This window comes from Arabidopsis lyrata (genome assembly GCF_000004255.2).
Source record: "Arabidopsis lyrata subsp. lyrata unplaced genomic scaffold ARALYscaffold_3, whole genome shotgun sequence".
Taxonomy (NCBI): Eukaryota; Viridiplantae; Streptophyta; class Magnoliopsida; order Brassicales; family Brassicaceae; genus Arabidopsis; species Arabidopsis lyrata.
The window spans coordinates 22,955,995-22,974,925 of NW_003302553.1; the positions used below are offsets into that span (position 1 = coordinate 22,955,995).

Here is an 18,931-nt window from a genome sequence, read left to right on the forward strand (position 1 = left end):
GCTCGTTAAGTCATTGAAAGCTGACGACCACGTTCAGAACCTCCGACAATGCTTCGACGTGCTAAACAAATACCAAATGAAGCTGAACCCGGCCAAGTGTACGTTCGCGGTAACTTCCGGTGAGTTCCTAGGCTACGTCGTCACCAAGAGAGGGATAGAAGCCAACCCAAAACAAATTCGCGCTATACTGGAGTTGCCCTCTCCCAGAAACGCCAAGGAAGTACAACGGTTGACCGGCCGGATCGCGGCCCTCAATCGATTCATCTCAAGATCGACGGATAAATGTTTGCCGTTCTACAACCTCCTAAAGCGGAGAGACAAGTTTACCTGGGACGACGCAAGCGAGAAAGCGTTCGCCGAACTCAAGACGTATCTGACAACGCCACCAGTACTCGCAAAACCTGAGAACGGCGAAACTTTATTCTTATACATAGCCGTATCCAGTTGGGCCGTCAGCGGGGTATTAGTACGAGATGACCGCGGCGAACAGAGACCAATCTTCTATATAAGTAAGTCGCTAATCGAGGCCGAGGTCCGATACCCTACAATGGAAAAGGCTGCGTTAGCAGTCGTTACGTCGGCAAGAAAGTTGCGTCCCTACTTCCAGTCTCATACCGTGGCCGTGCTTACGAACCAACCTATCAAAGCCGCATTACACAGTCCGAGCCTGTCTGGAAGGATGACCAAGTGGGCCGTCGAACTCAGTGAATACGATATCGACTTCCGGGCTCGACCAGCCATGAAGTCTCAAGTCCTCGCCGACTTCATCGTCGAATTACCAGTAATAGACACGGACGACACCGCACTAAGCACCGATCAGACGAATGGTACTTGGACCCTCTATTCAGACGGCTCGTCCTCTTCGCATGGATCGGGCGTCGGCATCAGGCTCGTGTCCCCAACCGGCGAAATGTTGGAGCAGTCCTTCCGGCTACGTTTCGCGGCGACAAACAACGTCGCCGAATACGAAGCACTTATCGCTGGACTCCGACTCGCAATTGGGATGAACGTCCGACGACTCCGCGCATTGATCGATTCACAGCTCGTAGCAAGTCAATATAGCGGCGACTACGAAGCAAGAAATGATAGAATGGACGCATACCTCAAGGTCGTCCAGCGTCTGTCCAAACAATTCACAGAGTTCGAGCTAACCAAAATACCGCGGGGAGATAACGCTTCCGCAGACGCCCTAGCAGCGCTAGCCTCAACGTCCGACCCAGACCTTCGTCGCGTCATACCAGTCGAAAGCATCGACCACCCCAGCATTGAGGGGGTCGAATCCATCAACCTTGTGTGCAGCCGCGCCGCACCAGATCCGATAAGCGACCCCGAAGATTGGCGCCTCGAAATACGCGACTTCCTGTCAGATGGGACGGTTCCGGTGGACAAATGGGAAGCACGGCGTCTACGCGCCAAATCGTCCAAATATGCTCTATACCGCGAATGCTTACTTCGGTACAACGCATCTGGGGCAGTGCTCAGCTGCCTCCATAAGGCGGACGCGGCAGAAGTCATGAAAGAAACGCACGAGGGAGCAGGTGGAAACCACTCAGGAGGACGATCTCTCGCACTCAAAATCAGAAAGCTCGGTTACTACTGGCCGACGATGATCTCGGATTGTAAAAACTACGTGCTCAAATGCGAGCAATGCCAACGACACGCCCCCGTCATCCACCAGCCGACCGAACTGATGAAAGCTGGCGCCGCGCCATATCCTTTCATGCGTTGGGCCATGGACATCGTTGGTCCACTTCCAGCTTCGCGGCAAAAACGCTTCATCCTCGTCATGACTGATTACTTCACCAAATGGGTCGAAGCCGAATCCTATGCAACGATCAAAGCCAAAGACGTACAAAACTTCGTTTGGAAATACATCATTTGTCGGCATGGCCTACCGTACGAAATAATCACGGACAACGGCTCGCAGTTTATTTCGCAACAGTTCGAAGATTTCTGCGCTAGCTGGAGAATTCGTCTGAACAAGTCAACACCGCGTTACCCCCAAGGCAACGGCCAGGCTGAGGCAACAAACAAAACAATCCTCGCCGGACTCAAGAAACGGCTAGAAGCCAAAAAAGGAGTCTGGGCAGACGAACTCGACGGCGTCCTATGGTCATATAGAACGACCCCGCGCAGCGCCACCGAACAAACCCCGTTTTCATTAGCCTACGGAATGGAAGCGATGGCCCCGGCCGAAGTAGGGTGTACGAGCCTCCGACGTTCCATGATGATACAGAATAATGACCTCAACGATGAAATGATGAGGCACAGTCTCGACGACCTGGAAGAAAACCGCAACACCGCGCTATGTCGAATCCAGAATTATCAACTCGCCGCAGCGAAATACTACAGCAAGAAAGTCCATAATCGGCATTTTAGCGAAGGAGACCTCGTCCTCAGAAAAGTGTTCGAAAACACGGCCGAACTCAACGCCGGGAAGCTAGGCGCGAATTGGGAAGGTCCCTATCAGATATCGAAGATCGTCCGACCCGGAGACTACGAACTCCTCACAATGTCCGGCGTCGAAGTCCCCCGCACATGGAATTCGATGCATCTGAAGCGATACTATTATTAAAAAAAAAAAAAAAAAAAAAAAAAAAAAAAAAAAGAAGGGAGCTCGGCCTTACCGACGCCTCACTATGTAATGTGAACTACGAGCGGCTTGATCCCTCCGATCAGAGGGTACGTAGGCAGCCTCGTTTACGAGGCACAGCTGCAAATATTAATAAAATCTATCTTTTTAAAAGACAAACGAAACGAAATACATTAGCACCCTGGCCCGGTGTCTAATCGAACGAAAGCCGAGTTCCATACTCGCACGATTAAAACGACTGATCACGTAAGCCGAGGCCGAACTCGCAATCACGCTCGTTTTAATCAGTCGAACAGGATAAGCCGACCCCGGAGGTCGCACCTAAAACTGTTCTGGGTCCAACCCAAACACGATTATCGACCAAGTTATTGAGGTCGTCCCCAATAACTTGCGCGGTACGACCTCGCAGGTCGTACCACCGAGTGTCTTGGGTCCAACCCAAACACGATTATCGACCAAGTTATTGAGGTCGTCCTCAATAACCTGCGCGGAACGATATCGACGGCATACGAAAAAGATAGCAAACGAAATAGATATTCAATAAAGGAAAAGCCAACAGAAGTGGCAAGAGTCTTACAAAAGCCGACTACGCGGCAAATAACTTAAAAAAATAATGACATAAAAACTCAAGACGCGGCCTCATCTTGAGGAGGATCTCCGATCTGGGCGTCGCCATCACCAACGACTTGGTCGACAGCCTCGACGTCGCCAGCAACTTCACCATCAACGACTTCGGTTTCTTCAGCAGCGAGAGAGCCCGTGAAGAGATTTCCGACGCCATTCCAGCCTTCCTCCAGCTCGGCAATGTCGAACGCATTGACCTCGTTCTTAAGCTCTTCCGCATCAGCTTCAAGCCTCTCAATTACGTCCTTAGAGTTCAAGACGACCTCCCCAGTTTCAGCCAGCGCCTTCAGCAGGTCAACGCTCCCAACCGCCTGATTATAATCGAGGAACTTGGGATATGCCGCGTCCCTGGTAGTAAAGTGTCTCTGAATCCCGTCAAGACGTTGCTGAAATTGGTCTGCAGCCTCCTTGAGAGCCTTACGAGCGTATTCGGTGCGCCGCTTCCGAAGCCTTGCCTCCTCGGCTTGTGACTGCTCGGCCAAGTTCTTAAAGTCAACACGGGACTTCGACAACTCCTCAAGACAACGCTCCCGTTCTGAAAGAGCGTTATCCCGTTCCTCCTTCAGTTTGGCGACCTCCTCACGAAGAAGCTGCACCTCGGAGTTGGCACTCTCCAAGCCCTTCGACGCCTGATCAGCCCTCCTCGTCTCGGCTGCCAAGGCCCTCTGGTGGTCCTTCGAGGCCGTGTTCTGCTCAGAAACAACGCGGAGACGACGCTCGTACATATACGCCATCCTGTCAATCGCGCCGATGGCCTACAAGAAAGAAGTAGAAACTGGGTTAGAGAACAAAACACTTAAAAATATTACAAAAGTTCTTAGGGCATTACCGCAACGGTCTTCTTCGCAGCGTCAGTGAACGCCGTTCTCTCCCACATATCTTGAAGCTCGAAGAAGGGAGATGGACCGACGTGAAGCTTGCGGAACAGCTCCGCACAAGATGTGGAATCAGTCGAGATATGGACGTCGCGCCCGTTATAATCATATCGCCACCTATAATCAGGGGCCCAGGCCGTCCTTTGTCTCTTGGTCGGGTCCGAACGCACCGGTTCGGACTCATCAGCAGCCCGCTTCTTGGTCGGCTCGACCTGAGAGTCGTCATACAAAATAACCTCCCTGCCGCCTAGGGGCACATCGTGAGAAGTCTCGGCAACAAGTAGCTTAGCTGACCGCGCTTCAGCCACCTCCTTCTCCCTCCTCTCCCTCTCTACGTCGGATCTTGCTTCCGAACGATCGGCACCGACAACATCGTGACTGCGTCGATCACGACGGTCACCCTCATCTCTCCTATCCCGACGACCTGAAGATCGTCGTTCACTCTCCTTAGCCTCGTGTTCGGCTAAGGAAAGACGTTTCCCTAAGGCCATGGCCTCGTCTTCTTCCCGGCTTATCCTCTTCGACGGCGTCACCGACGACTTCTTCTTGTATCTCGATGAGTAATCGCCCACCGCGTCAACATTCATTTTTCCCATAGTCTTTGAAGGAGCTGGTATGTAAAAGAAAGGGGAGAGAAGAATGTAAGAAAAATCGTACGCACTCATCGAACGAATAAAGAAAGAAGGGAAAGATCAAGGCCGACCTGGAATCTTGTTTGCCTTCCTTGCTTTCGAAGGACCTCCTCTTCGACTCGCTTTCTTGGACTTTGAGGAAGGGCGACGAACAGGGTCTTCTTCGTTGGGCCAGGTATACGGGCACAAAGCTAGAATCTTCTTGACGTCGTCGCGAAGTTTCTCAGGATACGGGTCCAAGATCTTGGGACAACGAACTACAAAAGAAACGAGAAAATTATGTCAGATAGACAATCAATTAACAAGGGATCGACCTCGGAGGGATAAGCAAACTACCGGGTGAAACAGTCCACCCATGGTAATTCGTGACGACCACGTCCCCCGCGGAATCGTTGTCGATCTTAACAAAGAAGTACCAACGAAGCCAATCGTTGGTCTTACTCTTCGCACCAACGACCAACTTTGGGGTCAGCGAAGACTGAGTATACACCAAGCCCGGCTTGGATTTCCCGAAATTCTTCTTCGTCGTCAGTTCCTCATACAGAGAACAACGAGGTTCGACGCCGCACTGCTTGGCCAAACGAATCAGGCCGTAAGCATTCCGGATAGCAGCCGGAGAAAGTTACGCAAACGCCATTTTTCGCCGCGAAGCGTACTGAAGCAAGAACGCCGGAATTGGAAAAGTCAGCCCGCAGTCAGTGATGAGCTTTTCGTATACGCAAAGATATCCTTCCGGAGCAGTCCAGGGACGATCCCACGGGTTCGGGATGAGCGTATTCAGGGAAGCTGGAGCATCGCAAAAATGGAGAGAAAGCTCAATCGTCTCGCTCGTCGACGACGTCGGTTGAAGGTAATCCGGAATTCCCGGTGCTGGTCCACCGAGCTGAACAAACCCAACCGGGGCGGGCGCCCGCCTCGTCAATGGAATGATGTCCAAACGATCGGCGACATCAGACGATGGGCCAACAGAACGAGCCGCTCTAATGATAGAAGATTTGCGTCTAATAAGCGGTACGTCATCCTCATCCATAGACGCCGCGTCACTGTCATCATCACGGAGGCGCATGGTTGCAACGGACTTAGGATTTGCACTCGGTCCGGCTGCTCCCACGCGACTTTCGAGCTCGCGACGTCGTAGTTCTGCAACAGCAGGAGAGTCTCTGGCAACGGACGAGGCCGACGATCCGGAAGATGTTCTAGATCTACGACCCCGGGAGTTGCTGACGGATTTGTTGAGGAAACGATCAACAGACCGGATATTCGACTCGTCGGAAGTACGAGATCGGCGATGGTCGGAGATGGAGTCGAAAGAACCGATACTTGAAGACATAATCGGAAAATAAGAAAAGACGCGCTGAGAAAAGGAGAGAGAACAGAGAGAATACCTTCGAAATCGATGCGGAGAAAGAATGAGAGAAATGAGGAGGAAGCGAAGTATTTATAGAGGGAGTCGGTCGAAGAAAAAAACCGCGTCATCATCACGCCTCGAAGAATGGCGTAATCATCACGACCTCGCCGCCTTCGACACGCAAACGACCCGTTTTCTAACGTCTCGGGAGCGGCAGTGGACGAATCAGAAGAGAACGTCCATCACACGCGCCTCGAAAACACGCGAAGGAAGTCGAAGCGAGAACGGCGAAATGATTGCAACCCTAGCCGCGTCATCACTACGCACTAGGGTTGGGGGGCTACTGTTGATGGTGGGTTTTGGGCCCGAGCCCAAAACCCTTAACGGGCCAAAACTCAGCAAAAAAGGCCCATGTATCCCAGCAAAAGCCCAGCAAAAGCCCAGTTCGATTTTCCACCAACCAAAGGGGTAAAAAGGACATTTCATACGCACAGTGTACCCTACTTCTGCACCCTATAAATAGCAAAAAAGAATGTTTGTAAAGAGATCCCGAAAAAACCGCTTTTACAGAGAATTTCGTACAACCGTCAGAGTACTTTGCGGCTCGGCTCGTACACTCAGTTTTTAGCTCGTCCATTTTTGTAATCGTCGGCTCGTCATTAAATAAGAGATTCTTCTTTCACCCTTAAAACTACGAAAACGTACTTGTGTGATTTTGAGGATCAACATAGAATTTTTATTTCAAACACAAAGGATCATCCACATTTATATATCAGTTCCATTCAATTTATTGGAATAGTACCACGAAATCATCTCTCGTTTTTTGTTTTTGCTTTATAGTGTGTATCAAGCATCAACTTCATATCCTGCAGAAAAGAAGAATTGTCAAATTTATTAGGAAAATGTTAAACTTTGGATACGATGAAAAGATGTTAGAATGAAACTTACGGTGTGTACACGACGCGGATGTTACCGGCATCAATATTAGCGATAACCCGGAAAGCGTCACGAGAGAGATTAAGGTCACCGTTGCAAGGCTCCCGGCAGAAATCAACTACCTTCACGTCTACGGTACGACCAGTGCATGCTCCAGGAAAGTTGTACGTAGCACCAATGCATCGAACCCTGTACCTCCGACCACAAGCTCGACCATTTTGCCACAAATTGTTCTTGACTCCGACCACCATCGTCTCACGTTGTGTTCCGTAACACGCAGACCCTAATTACATCATTAATTTATAATTAGTGATATATTTATAATTTATGAAACAAAAATATGTATACGTACTAGTGTAGGGAGGGTCGTAATAGACAGCTTTTCCTAGAGCAGCTTCAGCAATTGGAGCTAAGATTTGTGCAAACACTATCATCATTACCACAAATTTTACTACCACTTTTATCATTTTCTTTATGATGTTTTTAACTTGTTTGTGAGATAATGAAGCAAAGGGAAGCGAGTATTTATATATAATTGGACCCAAAGACTATAAGTAAAAAGGAAAAGTCTTTGGTCTACGTCAAGTCTTCCATTACTTATTGTATTGATTTCATACTGGACAATCTGTTTCTTTCCTTTTTTTCTTTTGGTAAAGGTGGACAATTTGTTTCTTACTCCACCTAAATTTTCTTGGTGAATTGAATGAATATGAATATATGATGATGATGTGTGAAGGAAAATTCCACGAGGGTTTGAAATTTAAAGTTCACTTTTTTGAAATTTTGTTTTTTTTTTTTTTTTTTTTGGCAGAAAGAAATGATGTGGCATGTATTTGACAAAGGTACGAAGGAAATTTCCAAGAAACTAGAGATGGATGGTTTAGAAAAATGGTTTAAAGCTATTTTTAGAAAAATGGTTTAAAGCAGAACCAAGCAAACCAATTCACATAATATGGTGAGCTCACTCATTCTACAAGTCCAAAACTATGAAACATTAATGCTCAAATTTCATAGAGGATGGATTAACTCCCTCGTTTGGCTTGGCTCACGCCCTTAACTTACCTCATTGCGCTGCTTTTCTTCATAGTATGTTTTCCTCCTGTCTTAAATTCAACAAAGTTAAAATATAAAAATGCATTTGATGTAAACAAACAAATTTTGGTGAACAAAATTTACATTTATACAAAACAAAAAACCATATAATCCGTCTAGATTTCTTGTATTTTATTTTAGACTCTTTTTATAACACCAAATGTGGGATTTCTAAGATTTTCTTTATTGAAATTTTTTTAACATGGTTCTCTCATCTTAAAGAGAAATAATATTAATAATAAAATATGTGAGTTCTTAAATAGTGAAGTCAAGAAACTCTCTCCAAACTTTGAAATATTTTGGAGAGAGTTTCTTCGCTGTTAAAAAAATTCATATATTGAAATAATAAAAATTTTGTTGTCCCATGTTAAGAGACTCATCTTAGAGAACACTTCCAGTAAAAATGTGTTGTTAGTTAGATGAGTTTAGTTTGTCATATAACACCAATAAAATTAGTCAAATGATGAAGTATGAAAAACAAATTTGTTTGCGTTCTTTACAAGAGAGACAAATCTCTCTTTGTCATCATTGTTTATGAATTCCAAAATTCTGGAGGATAATTGGGCTTAGTGGGCTGAAGGCCAAAATCTCTAACAAATACTATAAACTTTCTAGCTAAGAAAGAGATTTGATCAAATGTGGTTGAGTTGAGATAACGATTTGCCCTTATCGAGGAAGTTGCCTTTGTCGGCTTGTCACTATTATTCATCAATCAAAGATTGAGAATTACAAAATGAGATTTTAACTTTCAAGTATTGCCATTTGTGTGTTTCTTGTATAGAACACGAACAAAACGAGATGATAACCCAAAATATGTAAGTATGTAACCTATTAAATTTTTAGTTAGGGTTGTTGTTATATCATCGTCCAAGTTTAAAGTTACATATCGTATATTGTTAAAAAAAAAAAAAAAGAACAAACCAAAGAATGTATAAAATGTAAAAGGTATCAAAAAAGAAAATGTATTAAAACTCTTTTCAAAACGTCCGTAACAATTAAACGACAAATCTATGTTCAGAATGAGTATTTTTTTTTTTTTTTTTTTTTTGCTCAACATCAACTTTTCATTCACCACAAATTCAATTACATTTGTCTAAATCCACAAGAGATTTTACCCAATTTGGCACAATAGAATATAACTTAGGGTCATAATTCGAAAACGAAAGAGATTCCTTCGCTATTCTATCGGCTACTTCATTTCCTCCTCTTCTCGAATACACAAACTTGGTTTCTTCAAAATGGTGGAGGAGTTGCTTGATATCCTGCAAAATCGGGTCTATGAAAGGCCTATCCTCTTCACCAGTCATTGAAGAGATGAGCTCTTGTGAGTCTGATTCAAAGATCACTTTACGATAGTTAAGTTTGTGCATATTGACCACCGCCCATCTTAAAGCTTCTGCCTCGACTTCGAGAACTGTCTGTGTCCGCCGAAAAGCTCTAGCTCCCAGCCACAGCACCTCACCATTGACATTTCTTAGCACCCATCCTATACCACAACGATCCCCTGCTCTTGGCCAGGCTCCGTCTATATTGCATTTAACCCATCCCTGTGGTGGACTCTTCCACTTTACTTGTGGCTGCGGGTCCATTGCTGGAAGCTTTCTCGCCTCTCTATCCTCATTTCTTCTTTCCCATTCATCCGCATCCTCTCCAGCCTTGCTTACCAATGTTAAAGCATCTTGTTCTTTCCCTTTAAAGGTGAGATCATTTCTGTTCTTCCAAAGCCTCCATAAAAGCCAAGGAATCAATTTGGGTTCAAAGGCTAGGTTAGGATGGTACTGTTGCAGATTGAAGACCCTCCAAAGATTTGTGTATATTGAGTCGTCCCAACTTCCCCCAGGAGGGGCAGGAATGGGAGACATCGCCCAAACTAGTCTAGCGAGAGAACATTGAAACAGCAAGTGGTTAACTGTTTCCTCTTTGGTTGGGCATCTAGAGCACGCAGCCTCCCTTGTTAAATGGCGATAAGAAAGATTCCCAGCTACTGATAAACTGTTGCTAATACATTTCCACAGAAAGTGGTGTACCTTGGGAGGTGCTTCCAGCTTCCAAATCTTTTGGTAAAGAGGATCTAAGCTTGGTTGAACCACTTCTTGGGATGAAGATCTCTTGTTCAGGATCTGAGTCAATACCCAATATCCGGATTTGACGCTATACTGTTCAGAATGAGTATTTAGATTTAGTAGCGGTTTCATAGGTCTCCAAGTTCACGAATATTACTTTGAAACTAAATTAGAAGTTCGAATATTCCATCTTCTTCCATACTAAGGTCTTAAGAAAACAGTGGGATGTTATTTGCTTTTCCTTCATGATAATGTTTAAAATTATGTTTTGGATGAGATCATGAGAAGATATTTCTTATTATTTTATAGATTCTTTTAGACATATGGAGCCAAAAAAAAAAACCATAAATTAAAATCTTTTATCACATGATCCAAAGGCCAAAAAGTAAAAATAAAAAGTATCTCATCACATAACCAAACGTTACTGAATAAGATCAATTTATTTTTCTCTGACAATATTTTTGATTGCGTCATTTTCTACTTTGGAAATGTGTCTGATTTAGCATTTTAGTTCGCTAAAAACATCAAAATCTTACCTTCTTTAGCTTTCACATTAGATTCTGGTAAACATAAACACAGAAAGAGAAGCCAGACAACGAAATAACAAAAAAAGAAAGAGAAGATTTTATTTTGCCCGATGCCTCCGACCAATAATTACCGAATCTCCGGCGAGCCACCGTCTACTTCGCCGTCTCCTCCACCGCCAAAGCCGAAAACAAGGATTCTCTCTGTATTCCTCGTCGGTTTAATCATGTTTTCAATCTTCTTTCTCTTCCTTGTTCTTATCGGCATCGCCTCTGTTCTTATCCTCCCTCTCCTCCTCTCTTCTCTCCATCGTCACCACCGACGTCGCCGTCGTAATCGTCGACAAGAATCCTCTGATGGGTTATCTTCAAGATTCGTGAAAAAGCTTCCCCAATTCAAATTCTCCGAACCCACCACATACACACGGTACGAGAGCGATTGCGTGGTTTGTTTTGATGGATTCAGACAAGGACAATGGTGTCGGAATCTTCCTGGCTGTGGACACGTGTTTCATCGGAAGTGTGTTGACACTTGGTTGCTCAAATCCTCGACTTGCCCGATTTGCAGAGCTAGGGTTAGATTGAGGGAAGAAGATGCACATGAAGGAGAATTATGGAGATGTTTTGGTCATAGAAGACGTAGTTTGCTAGATTTGTAAGTGCTCTGTTTATTGTTTTGGTTTTGTTTTAGTCATCATTATTGAATTAGAAGTTATAATCATTTAACAATGTTTGAAGGATTCAACATTAAGTTATAGTTTATGACTCATTCTTGATGATTTGTTTGTTTGAGGAGACTAATTACTTCATTGGTTTATAGTGATTAAAATCATTAAGACCATCTTTAACGGTGGTGCCTTAGCATAAATCTTAGGAAATAAAGAATTAAAATTAAATGAAAAATGGTTTTAATCTTAAGAACGTTGCTTAGTTAAGCAACATTTATTTATCTAAGCGGCGGACAGGTGTCACTCAGAGACAAGAGAAAGAAAAAATTGCTCCGATTTCATTCTGTCGTTTACGCGTTTCTCTCTCTCTCTCCACGACGAACATCACAGGCAAGGAGGAGGAGACTAGGAAGATCGATTTTATCAATCTCGATTGAAAAAAATGGTACGTTTTATTATTTCTCAGTTCATCGTTTTATTCAGTTAATTGTTCTATTTGTCAATCGCTTGATTTAACTTCTATTTCTTGAGGTGGAAAATTGGGGATAAACCATGTTTGTTTATTGTAATGGATCTCCAAAGCCCTAAAAGTATTTTTGATTGATTGTGATTGTGATTGCGATTAGTATGAATCTCTTTGGAGATTTATGGTTTTCGATGCTAGGATTTGGTTCTTGGGTTTGATTTTTTTGGAATAATTTGATCTTTCGTGATTATCTCACTCGATTATCATATTGTTTGTTGGTAATTTGAGAATTTTTGTTAATAACTTGATTCGTTTTGACAATTTGATAATTGCCAGGTTTTAGCTTGTTATCGAAATTGTCTCTATGATTTGGCTAATCTAATTAATTGCTTGCGTTCTGTTTTTTTTTTTACCTTTTTGATTATTGAGGATCATATCTGGTTTTGTGTTTTCATTTACTGAAAGTTCGTGATATGAATTCTATTGTTATGATTGTTATTACAATATAGTTTCGGAGAATTTCCGGTTGTTGGAGGAGCTTGAACGTGGGGAGAAAGGTATTGGGGATAGAACTGTGAGCTATGGAATGGATAATGGAGATGATATCTATATGCGTTCTTGGACTGGCACCACCATTGGTCCTCACAACGTAGTTATATCTTTTTCTTTATCTACTTTTGTCCTCATATCTGCAACTTAACTATGTTAGCAATTGTTTTAAGAAGCATTGATTAAAGTTCTAAGTTATCTTCATTACTAGTTCGATTTTCCCTTCCTTCATTGCTAGACTACAAAAAGTCAAAACCACATTGTGTTTTAGGCATCAATCTTATCGATACATGATCTCTTACGCTGCATTTTTTTCTTTTGCTTTTGTTTAGTCTTCCTGTTGTTTCCAGTTTCATCTTTGTTTACGGTTTGGTTTGGACAAGTTTGGTTGGACCAGTTTCATTTGTTTCATCTTTGCTTTTCAAGTTTGGTTGGGTCATCTTACATGTGGATCATCTTTGTTCTCTAATTAGCAACATGTCTCTGTGAATGATTGCACACCACAAAACATTATTTTTATATCATGTAGTTGTGTTCTTTTCCTAGTTTGTGTTCTTGTACCTAACTCTTTATTTTTTTCCATATATACAACACTTTTGTTTTACAAAAAACACAAACACTTCTCTCCATCTCATCAAACCACTCTTTCATTGCTATATATGTGTTGTAACCAAATTTTTACTAACACTTTTAAGAACCAAAAAATTTAACCAAAACACTTCAAATTTAACCAAAACACTTACAATTTTTAAGAACCAAAACATTTAAACTTCAAAAATTAAGTTTTCGTTTGCAACAGTTATTAAGTTTTTTAAAATTAAAATTGTTAAATTAATTTCTTTTTAAAATTAATATTTTTTTTCTAAGAACCACATGTTAAGAGCCTACCATTAAAGACACATAAATCTTAACCCAAAAATGAAAACTCTTAACTATCTTTTTTACAAAATTAATACTTAAATACTCCTAAGAACCAACATTAAGAGACCCTTGATAATCATGCTCTAAGCTCTCTAATAAGATATAAAGAGATAGATATGTAGTCGTTTTCAGTTTTTAAACGGTGATACAGTGTTTCTTGACCGATTCAACACGAATTGATGAAGCTATTGTTGATCACGTTTGTTACGTTTAATGAGGAAGGCAACTTGCGTTGTTGAACATGTTACCGAACTCTTGTTTTCTCTCTTTAACATCTCTAGTTATGTCGCGGTCTGGAAGTCATTGTTTAGACTTTTCATCGATGTGTTATGCTTCGGTTTCTTGTTCTTGAATTTGTCTAAGTCTTGGTTTTTTTTCGTTTGATTTTGGATTGAATAGGTAATATTGTGTGGTTCTGTAGACGTGGACGCAGTCAAATGGATGATAAAAATCTCCATAACCAAAGCTACTCAGAGGTACAATACAAGCCAAAGACTCTTTCCACCGTAGAAAAGTAGCGGGTCAACCAATCAATCTTATGGTAGTATATATGAGCACTAAGCAGATGGGTTTGATCTTATAAACCCCTCACTACCATTACCAAAAAACCAGTAGCCAAGAGGTTTTTTTTTTTTCATTTTTCTTTTCAAAACCCATGGATCGGTTTTCGTTCTTGAATGTTGTAATGGAGGTTGCGGGTATTCTAAATGAATCCCGCAAACTCTTTATCAAGAACAAAAAGTTGATGTTCTCAGTCTTGGCATTCCCTCTCTTACTCAATTGTTTAGTTTACTTGTTCAACGCCATTGCCATCAAACCCGAGATAACAAACTTGATCCTTGAATCAAGTTTGTTACCTATGACAGATCCAAACACCCCGGAATATGCTGCCCATCTTATGAGAGTCTTTGCAGATTTTCGTCAGTTTGTTAGTTCTTTATACATCTTCTTCGCCGTCTCCTCCATCATCAACCTCTTATCCACTCTTGTCATCGTTCACGCATCGGCTCTTACTCATAAAGATGATAGCTTCGAGATCAAAGATTTTCCGATTCTGACCCTTAAATATTGGAAGGGACTTCTTGTGACTAATTTCTACATTGCTCTCTTCAGTCTTGGCTATTGGTTCCTATTCGTTATAATCCTTTTTTCTATCGTTTTCTTCTCTACAAAACTCGATTCCTTGGTAGCCAAATCTCACGCTTTATGGATTCTATTCGCAGTCTTTGAGTCTTACTTAGCTATAGTTTGGAACTTATCTATGGTCATATCGATACTCGAGGATACTTATGGGATCCAAGCTTTGGGGAAAGCTGCAAAGATTGTTAAAGGGATGAAGCCAAAACTATTCCTCTTGAATCTTTTCTTTGGTTTATTGTCATTTGGATTAGTTCAAATCTTGCGACTGATAGATTGGAGTAGTTCATTCTCGGTTACCTTAACCACCAGTTTGGTCCTTGTGAGTTCGGTCTTTGTGGTGAGGATGTTTCAGCTTGTGACTTACACCGTTGCCTATTTCCAATGTAAGAGCCTGCAAGGCAAAGACGTTGACTCGCTGAGGGATGTGGAATATACGAAATTGTCCTCCACTACTCTCATGGGAGGATTGCCTTGATTATATCTATAGAAGTGGTATATAGTTTGTTTGTCTTAAGAATGTTGAAGTTCACCATGGATTCGGTAAATGAGTTCTAATAATCAAAGTTTGTTTTCTTACAAAGTAATAATCAAAGGTTTGGTTGTATATGTATGTATATAGCAAGGTATTTTTGCTTTTCTATACAATGCCGCATATGATTTGATTATCCATTTCGATCAAAGTGAGAAAACCACTATACTACAACAATTATTATCTTTTTGATATAAAGTTTTATAGAAAGCAACCAAAATAATAATTAGAAAAAGGTATTCACCTGTTTTTTATGTGTCGCTATTCCAGAGAAGTCTGGTCTGCGCTAGTCTCCAAGCTTCTCTCCACGCGATACACAACTAGATGGCACCATATTATCAACCTCTTAAAGGAGAACTCCTTAGGACATGATCAACTGTTTCTTCTAAGGTATTGTTTTCAGCTCTCAATACATGCTCTGTGGGGAGAAAGAAACAAAAGATGACATGGCGAGACTCCAATTCCAGCAAGCCAACTAGTCAAAAGACTGGATAAGCAAGTTCGGAATAGAATTTCGTCGATTCGCGAGCAAGGGGATGGCAAATACAGAGGTTGTATGGTGACTTGGTTCAAATCAAGATAACCACAAGGCTTTATCAATTGTTTCTCAGATTTTTTGGTTAAAACGAATATATAAACTCTCGCTGTCTTAAAAAAAATACTATGTAACAATGTTTTCCTTAAAAATTTACTATGTTCTTTGAAATATCATGTCTTTTAGTTAAATATAACACGTGAAATTTAAATGTTACATGCTATTTTGAAAAATTTCACGAAACTGTTTCGCATATCGTTGATCTCGCAACAAGCAAATGATAATTTTGGTATTTCACTTCTTATGACAACGTGGGTCCATGACTATTTTGCAACAAAAAACTTTCTCTCTGCTATTTTCTTAATTTCAGTGTTTTATTTGGCTATTATTAATATTACCCATAAAATAAAGACTAAAAATGTCCGGGTGTGAAAACCTGATGTAACTATCATGAAATATTCAAATACACACCAAAAATCCAAAAGCAAACTTCAATGTGGATTTTGGTTTGGGCTGAGATATTCAAACTTCAATCTAAAATTTATTGGCAACTATACTATTTTAAAACCAAAATAAACCTACATTGTTATACGAGATATAATAATGGGGAAACTTATACTCTCTTTTTTAATGGGGAAACTTATACATTAAGCGATATAAAATGTTATATACTGTACATAAGTAATGAAAAAAGTATAAGTAAATGACCATGAGTTGGTAATTTATTTACAAAAACGATGGATGATACGTAAATTTTTTAACCGTAAATTTATTTAACAATTTATATCAAACAATTTATTTAACCGTAAAAACAAAAAGATTAGATTTAAATAAAAGAGATGTTATTGAGGAAGGAAGATCCACAAGAAGGGGAATTATGAAGATGTTTTGGTCATAGAAGGAATAGCTTGCTAGATTTTTAAGTGCTCTGGTTCTTGTTTTTGATTTGTTTCAATCATATTTTGATTAGAAGTTATAATCATTTTAGCAATTTTCACCATCCTCTAAGAGTGTTTGAAGCTCTGATATTCTTCTATGTTTTGTAAATACAATGATGGTTTGACATCTCATATAGTTGAATTTAATGACCATATAGTTTATGACTCATTCTTGATGACTTGTTCGTTTGAGGAAACCAAATGCTTCATTGGTGTATAGAATCTCTTAACTCTCCAATAACATATATATGTAAATAGATGTAGATTATGTTTCATTTTTACACGGTTCTCGACCGTTTCAACACGAATAGATGAAGTGAATGTTGTTGATCACGTAGATTTGATGACGAAGCCAACTTGCAATGATGTCGCGGTCAGGAAGTCATCATTTAATTTAGACGACGTTTCATCGATGCATTATGCTTCGGTTTCTTTGTTCTTGAATTTGTCTAAGTCTTGGTTTCTTCGTTTGATTTTGGATTTAATATGAAATAATAATACGTTGTGGGTTATGTGGACTTGGACTCAGTCAAATGGATGATAAGAATCTCCATAAACGAAGCTACCCCGAGATACAAGCCAAAGACTCTTTACGTAGAAAAGCGCGTGGTTCATAATCTAATGGTTAGTAGTATATAAGCACTAGGCAGATGGGTTTGATCTTATAAACCCTCACTACCATTACCAAAAACCAATAAGCCAAGAGCTTTTGTCATTTTTCTTTTTGAAAGCCATGGCTCGATTTTCGTTCTTGAATGTTTTAAAGGATGTTGTGGCTATTCTAAATGAATCCCGCAAACTATTTCTCAAGAACAAAAAGTTGATGTTCTCAGTCTTGGTATTCCCTCTCTTACTCAATTGTTTAGTTTACTTCTTTAACCTCTTTGTCATTGTACCGGAGATCACAAACTTGATCCTTGAATCAAGTTTGTTGCCTACGACAGATCCAACCTCCCCGGAATACGCAGCCCGTCTTATGAGAGTCTTTGCAGATTTTCGTCAATTTGTGGGTCATTCATACATTTTCACGGCCGTCTCCTCCATCATCAACCTCTTTTCTGTTCTAGTCATCGTCCATGCATCGGCTCTTACTTTTAAAGATGAAAAATTCAAGATCAAAGATTTTCCTGCTCTGAGCCTCAAATCTTGGAAGGGACCTCTTGTGACGTATTTCTACATTGCTCTTTTCAGTCTTGGCTTTGGGTTCCTCTTCTTTATAATCCTCTGTCCTCTCCTTTTGTTCTCTACACAATTTGGTTCCGTGGCAAATATCGGTTTCTTGGCAGTCGAGGCTGGTGCTTTATTGATTATATTCGCTGTGTCTCAGTCCTATTTCGCTATCTATTGGAACTTATCTATGGTCATATCGATACTAGAGGAAACTTATGGGTTCCAAGCTTTGGGGAAAGCTGCAAAGATTGTTAAAGGGATGAAGACAAAACTGTTTCTCTTGAATCTTTTCTTTGGTTTATTGGCATTCGGATTAGCTCAAATCTTGCAGCTGATCAATTTGGGAAGATCGTTCTCGGTTACCTTAACTACCGGTTTGGTCCTTGTGTGTTTGGTCTTTGCGGTGAGGATGTTTCAGCTTGTGACTTACACCGTTGCTTATTTCCAATGTAAGAGCCTCCAAGGCAAAGACGTTGAGTCGCTCAGGGATGTGGAATATATGGCATTGTCTTCCACTACTACTCTCATGGGATGATTGCCTTGATATTTCAAGAGAAAATATTTAATCGGTGGATTGTTGTTTGTATATGTTGAAGTTCACCATGGATTTTGGTAAAGGGTTTTGAATAATCAAAAGTTTGGTTAAATATATGTTTTGTTTTTTCAAGGTTTGGTTGAATATATATTTTGTTTTAAGGTTTGGCTATATATATAGACAAGATATTTTTGCCTTTTTTTTTGTATTGTAAAATGGCGCATAAGACTTGAGTATCCATTTCGATCAAAATGAGAAAACCACTACACTACACATAAGTTATTTTTATTTAAATTAAAGTGCTATAGAATGCAAAATAATATGATTTTCAGACCACGGCTCATGCCATTGGCGTGAGAGAAACTGTAAAAGGCATTGTTGGTGTGGGTCTCGAACTAAAGAGGAGACGGATCGCTGCGGAAGAAAGCATGAACGCGAGGCTTCTTCGTGGACTGAACTAAACAAGAAAAGCCACCAGTGGGCTTGGATGATCATCTTCATAGTATCAGCCCATCCCAGCCCAAGGGGGATTGAAAGAAAAAATAAAAACCGACAAATTAATGTGTAATTGCCCTTGTTTGAAAAATCGCTAGACCCTAGTCGGACGCTCGGTACGAGCCTAGCTAGCGCTTAGCGATTAATCGGAAAATCGGATTAAAATCGGAAAATAGTTTTAGGATTATTTTAATAATTTTAAAACATATTAATCTAATATTATTTTCAAAATTGCAGTAAATATATAAAAATATATTTTTAAAACAAATTTTTATGATTTTTATTAAAATTTGAACAT

At 41.0% G+C, this 18,931-nt stretch overlaps 5 protein-coding genes across 6 annotated transcripts; 3 read left to right on the top strand and 2 right to left on the bottom strand.

Moving 5' to 3' along the window:
* Window positions 1-3,111: 3,111 nt before the first annotated feature.
* Window positions 3,112-5,877, bottom strand: LOC110230365. The gene is made up of 2 exons (XM_021033031.1): window positions 4,047-5,877; window positions 3,112-3,972 (listed from the first exon to the last, which is right to left on the bottom strand). The coding sequence occupies exons 1-2, from the start codon at window positions 4,755-4,757 to the stop codon at window positions 3,220-3,222; spliced, it is 1,464 nt and encodes a 487-aa protein (XP_020888690.1). The 5' UTR covers window positions 4,758-5,877; the 3' UTR covers window positions 3,112-3,219.
* A 1,014-nt stretch (window positions 5,878-6,891) lies between these two features.
* Window positions 6,892-7,515, bottom strand: LOC9322255 (EG45-like domain containing protein 2). Of its 2 annotated transcripts, XM_021033032.1 has the most exons (3): window positions 7,361-7,513; window positions 7,021-7,291; window positions 6,892-6,938 (listed from the first exon to the last, which is right to left on the bottom strand). In XM_021033032.1, the coding sequence occupies exons 1-3, from the start codon at window positions 7,473-7,475 to the stop codon at window positions 6,932-6,934; spliced, it is 393 nt and encodes a 130-aa protein (XP_020888691.1). In that variant the 5' UTR covers window positions 7,476-7,513; the 3' UTR covers window positions 6,892-6,931. The 2 variants fall into 2 exon arrangements, with proteins under 2 accessions (XP_020888691.1, XP_002886189.1); XM_002886143.2 differs by lacking the exon at window positions 6,892-6,938 and having other exon boundaries at window positions 7,017-7,291; window positions 7,361-7,515.
* A 3,069-nt stretch (window positions 7,516-10,584) lies between these two features.
* On the top strand, window positions 10,585-14,066 carry LOC110224132 (RING-H2 finger protein ATL56). The gene is made up of 2 exons (XM_021031797.1): window positions 10,585-11,342; window positions 13,691-14,066. Exons 1-2 carry the CDS (start codon window positions 10,801-10,803, stop codon window positions 13,692-13,694), a joined length of 546 nt encoding a protein of 181 aa, XP_020887456.1. The 5' UTR covers window positions 10,585-10,800; the 3' UTR covers window positions 13,695-14,066.
* On the top strand, window positions 10,709-15,098 carry LOC9322256. Its single transcript, XM_002884105.2, has 2 exons — window positions 10,709-11,342; window positions 13,691-15,098. The coding sequence occupies exon 2, from the start codon at window positions 13,947-13,949 to the stop codon at window positions 14,904-14,906; it is 960 nt and encodes a 319-aa protein (XP_002884151.2). The 5' UTR covers window positions 10,709-11,342; window positions 13,691-13,946; the 3' UTR covers window positions 14,907-15,098.
* A 1,869-nt stretch (window positions 15,099-16,967) lies between these two features.
* LOC9320218 lies at window positions 16,968-18,309 on the top strand. The gene has a single exon (XM_021033803.1). It carries the CDS (start codon window positions 17,167-17,169, stop codon window positions 18,136-18,138), a length of 972 nt encoding a protein of 323 aa, XP_020889462.1. The 5' UTR covers window positions 16,968-17,166; the 3' UTR covers window positions 18,139-18,309.
* Window positions 18,310-18,931: the final 622 nt, after the last annotated feature.

Coding starts and splice junctions, on each gene's coding strand:
- LOC9322255 (XM_021033032.1), bottom strand. CDS start 7,475: ATGATAAAAGTGGTAGTAAAATTTGTGGTAATGATGATAGTGTTTGCA. Junction 7,292..7,360: donor TTACGACCCTCCCTACACTA/GTACGTATACAT, acceptor TGATGTAATTAG/GGTCTGCGTGTTACGGAACA.
- LOC110224132 (XM_021031797.1), top strand. CDS start 10,801: ATGCCTCCGACCAATAATTACCGAATCTCCGGCGAGCCACCGTCTACT.
- LOC110230365 (XM_021033031.1), bottom strand. CDS start 4,757: ATGAGTGCGTACGATTTTTCTTACATTCTTCTCTCCCCTTTCTTTTAC. Junction 3,973..4,046: donor CTGCGAAGAAGACCGTTGCG/GTAATGCCCTAA, acceptor TCTTTCTTGTAG/GCCATCGGCGCGATTGACAG.
- LOC9320218 (XM_021033803.1), top strand. CDS start 17,167: ATGGCTCGATTTTCGTTCTTGAATGTTTTAAAGGATGTTGTGGCTATT.
- LOC9322256 (XM_002884105.2), top strand. CDS start 13,947: ATGGATCGGTTTTCGTTCTTGAATGTTGTAATGGAGGTTGCGGGTATT.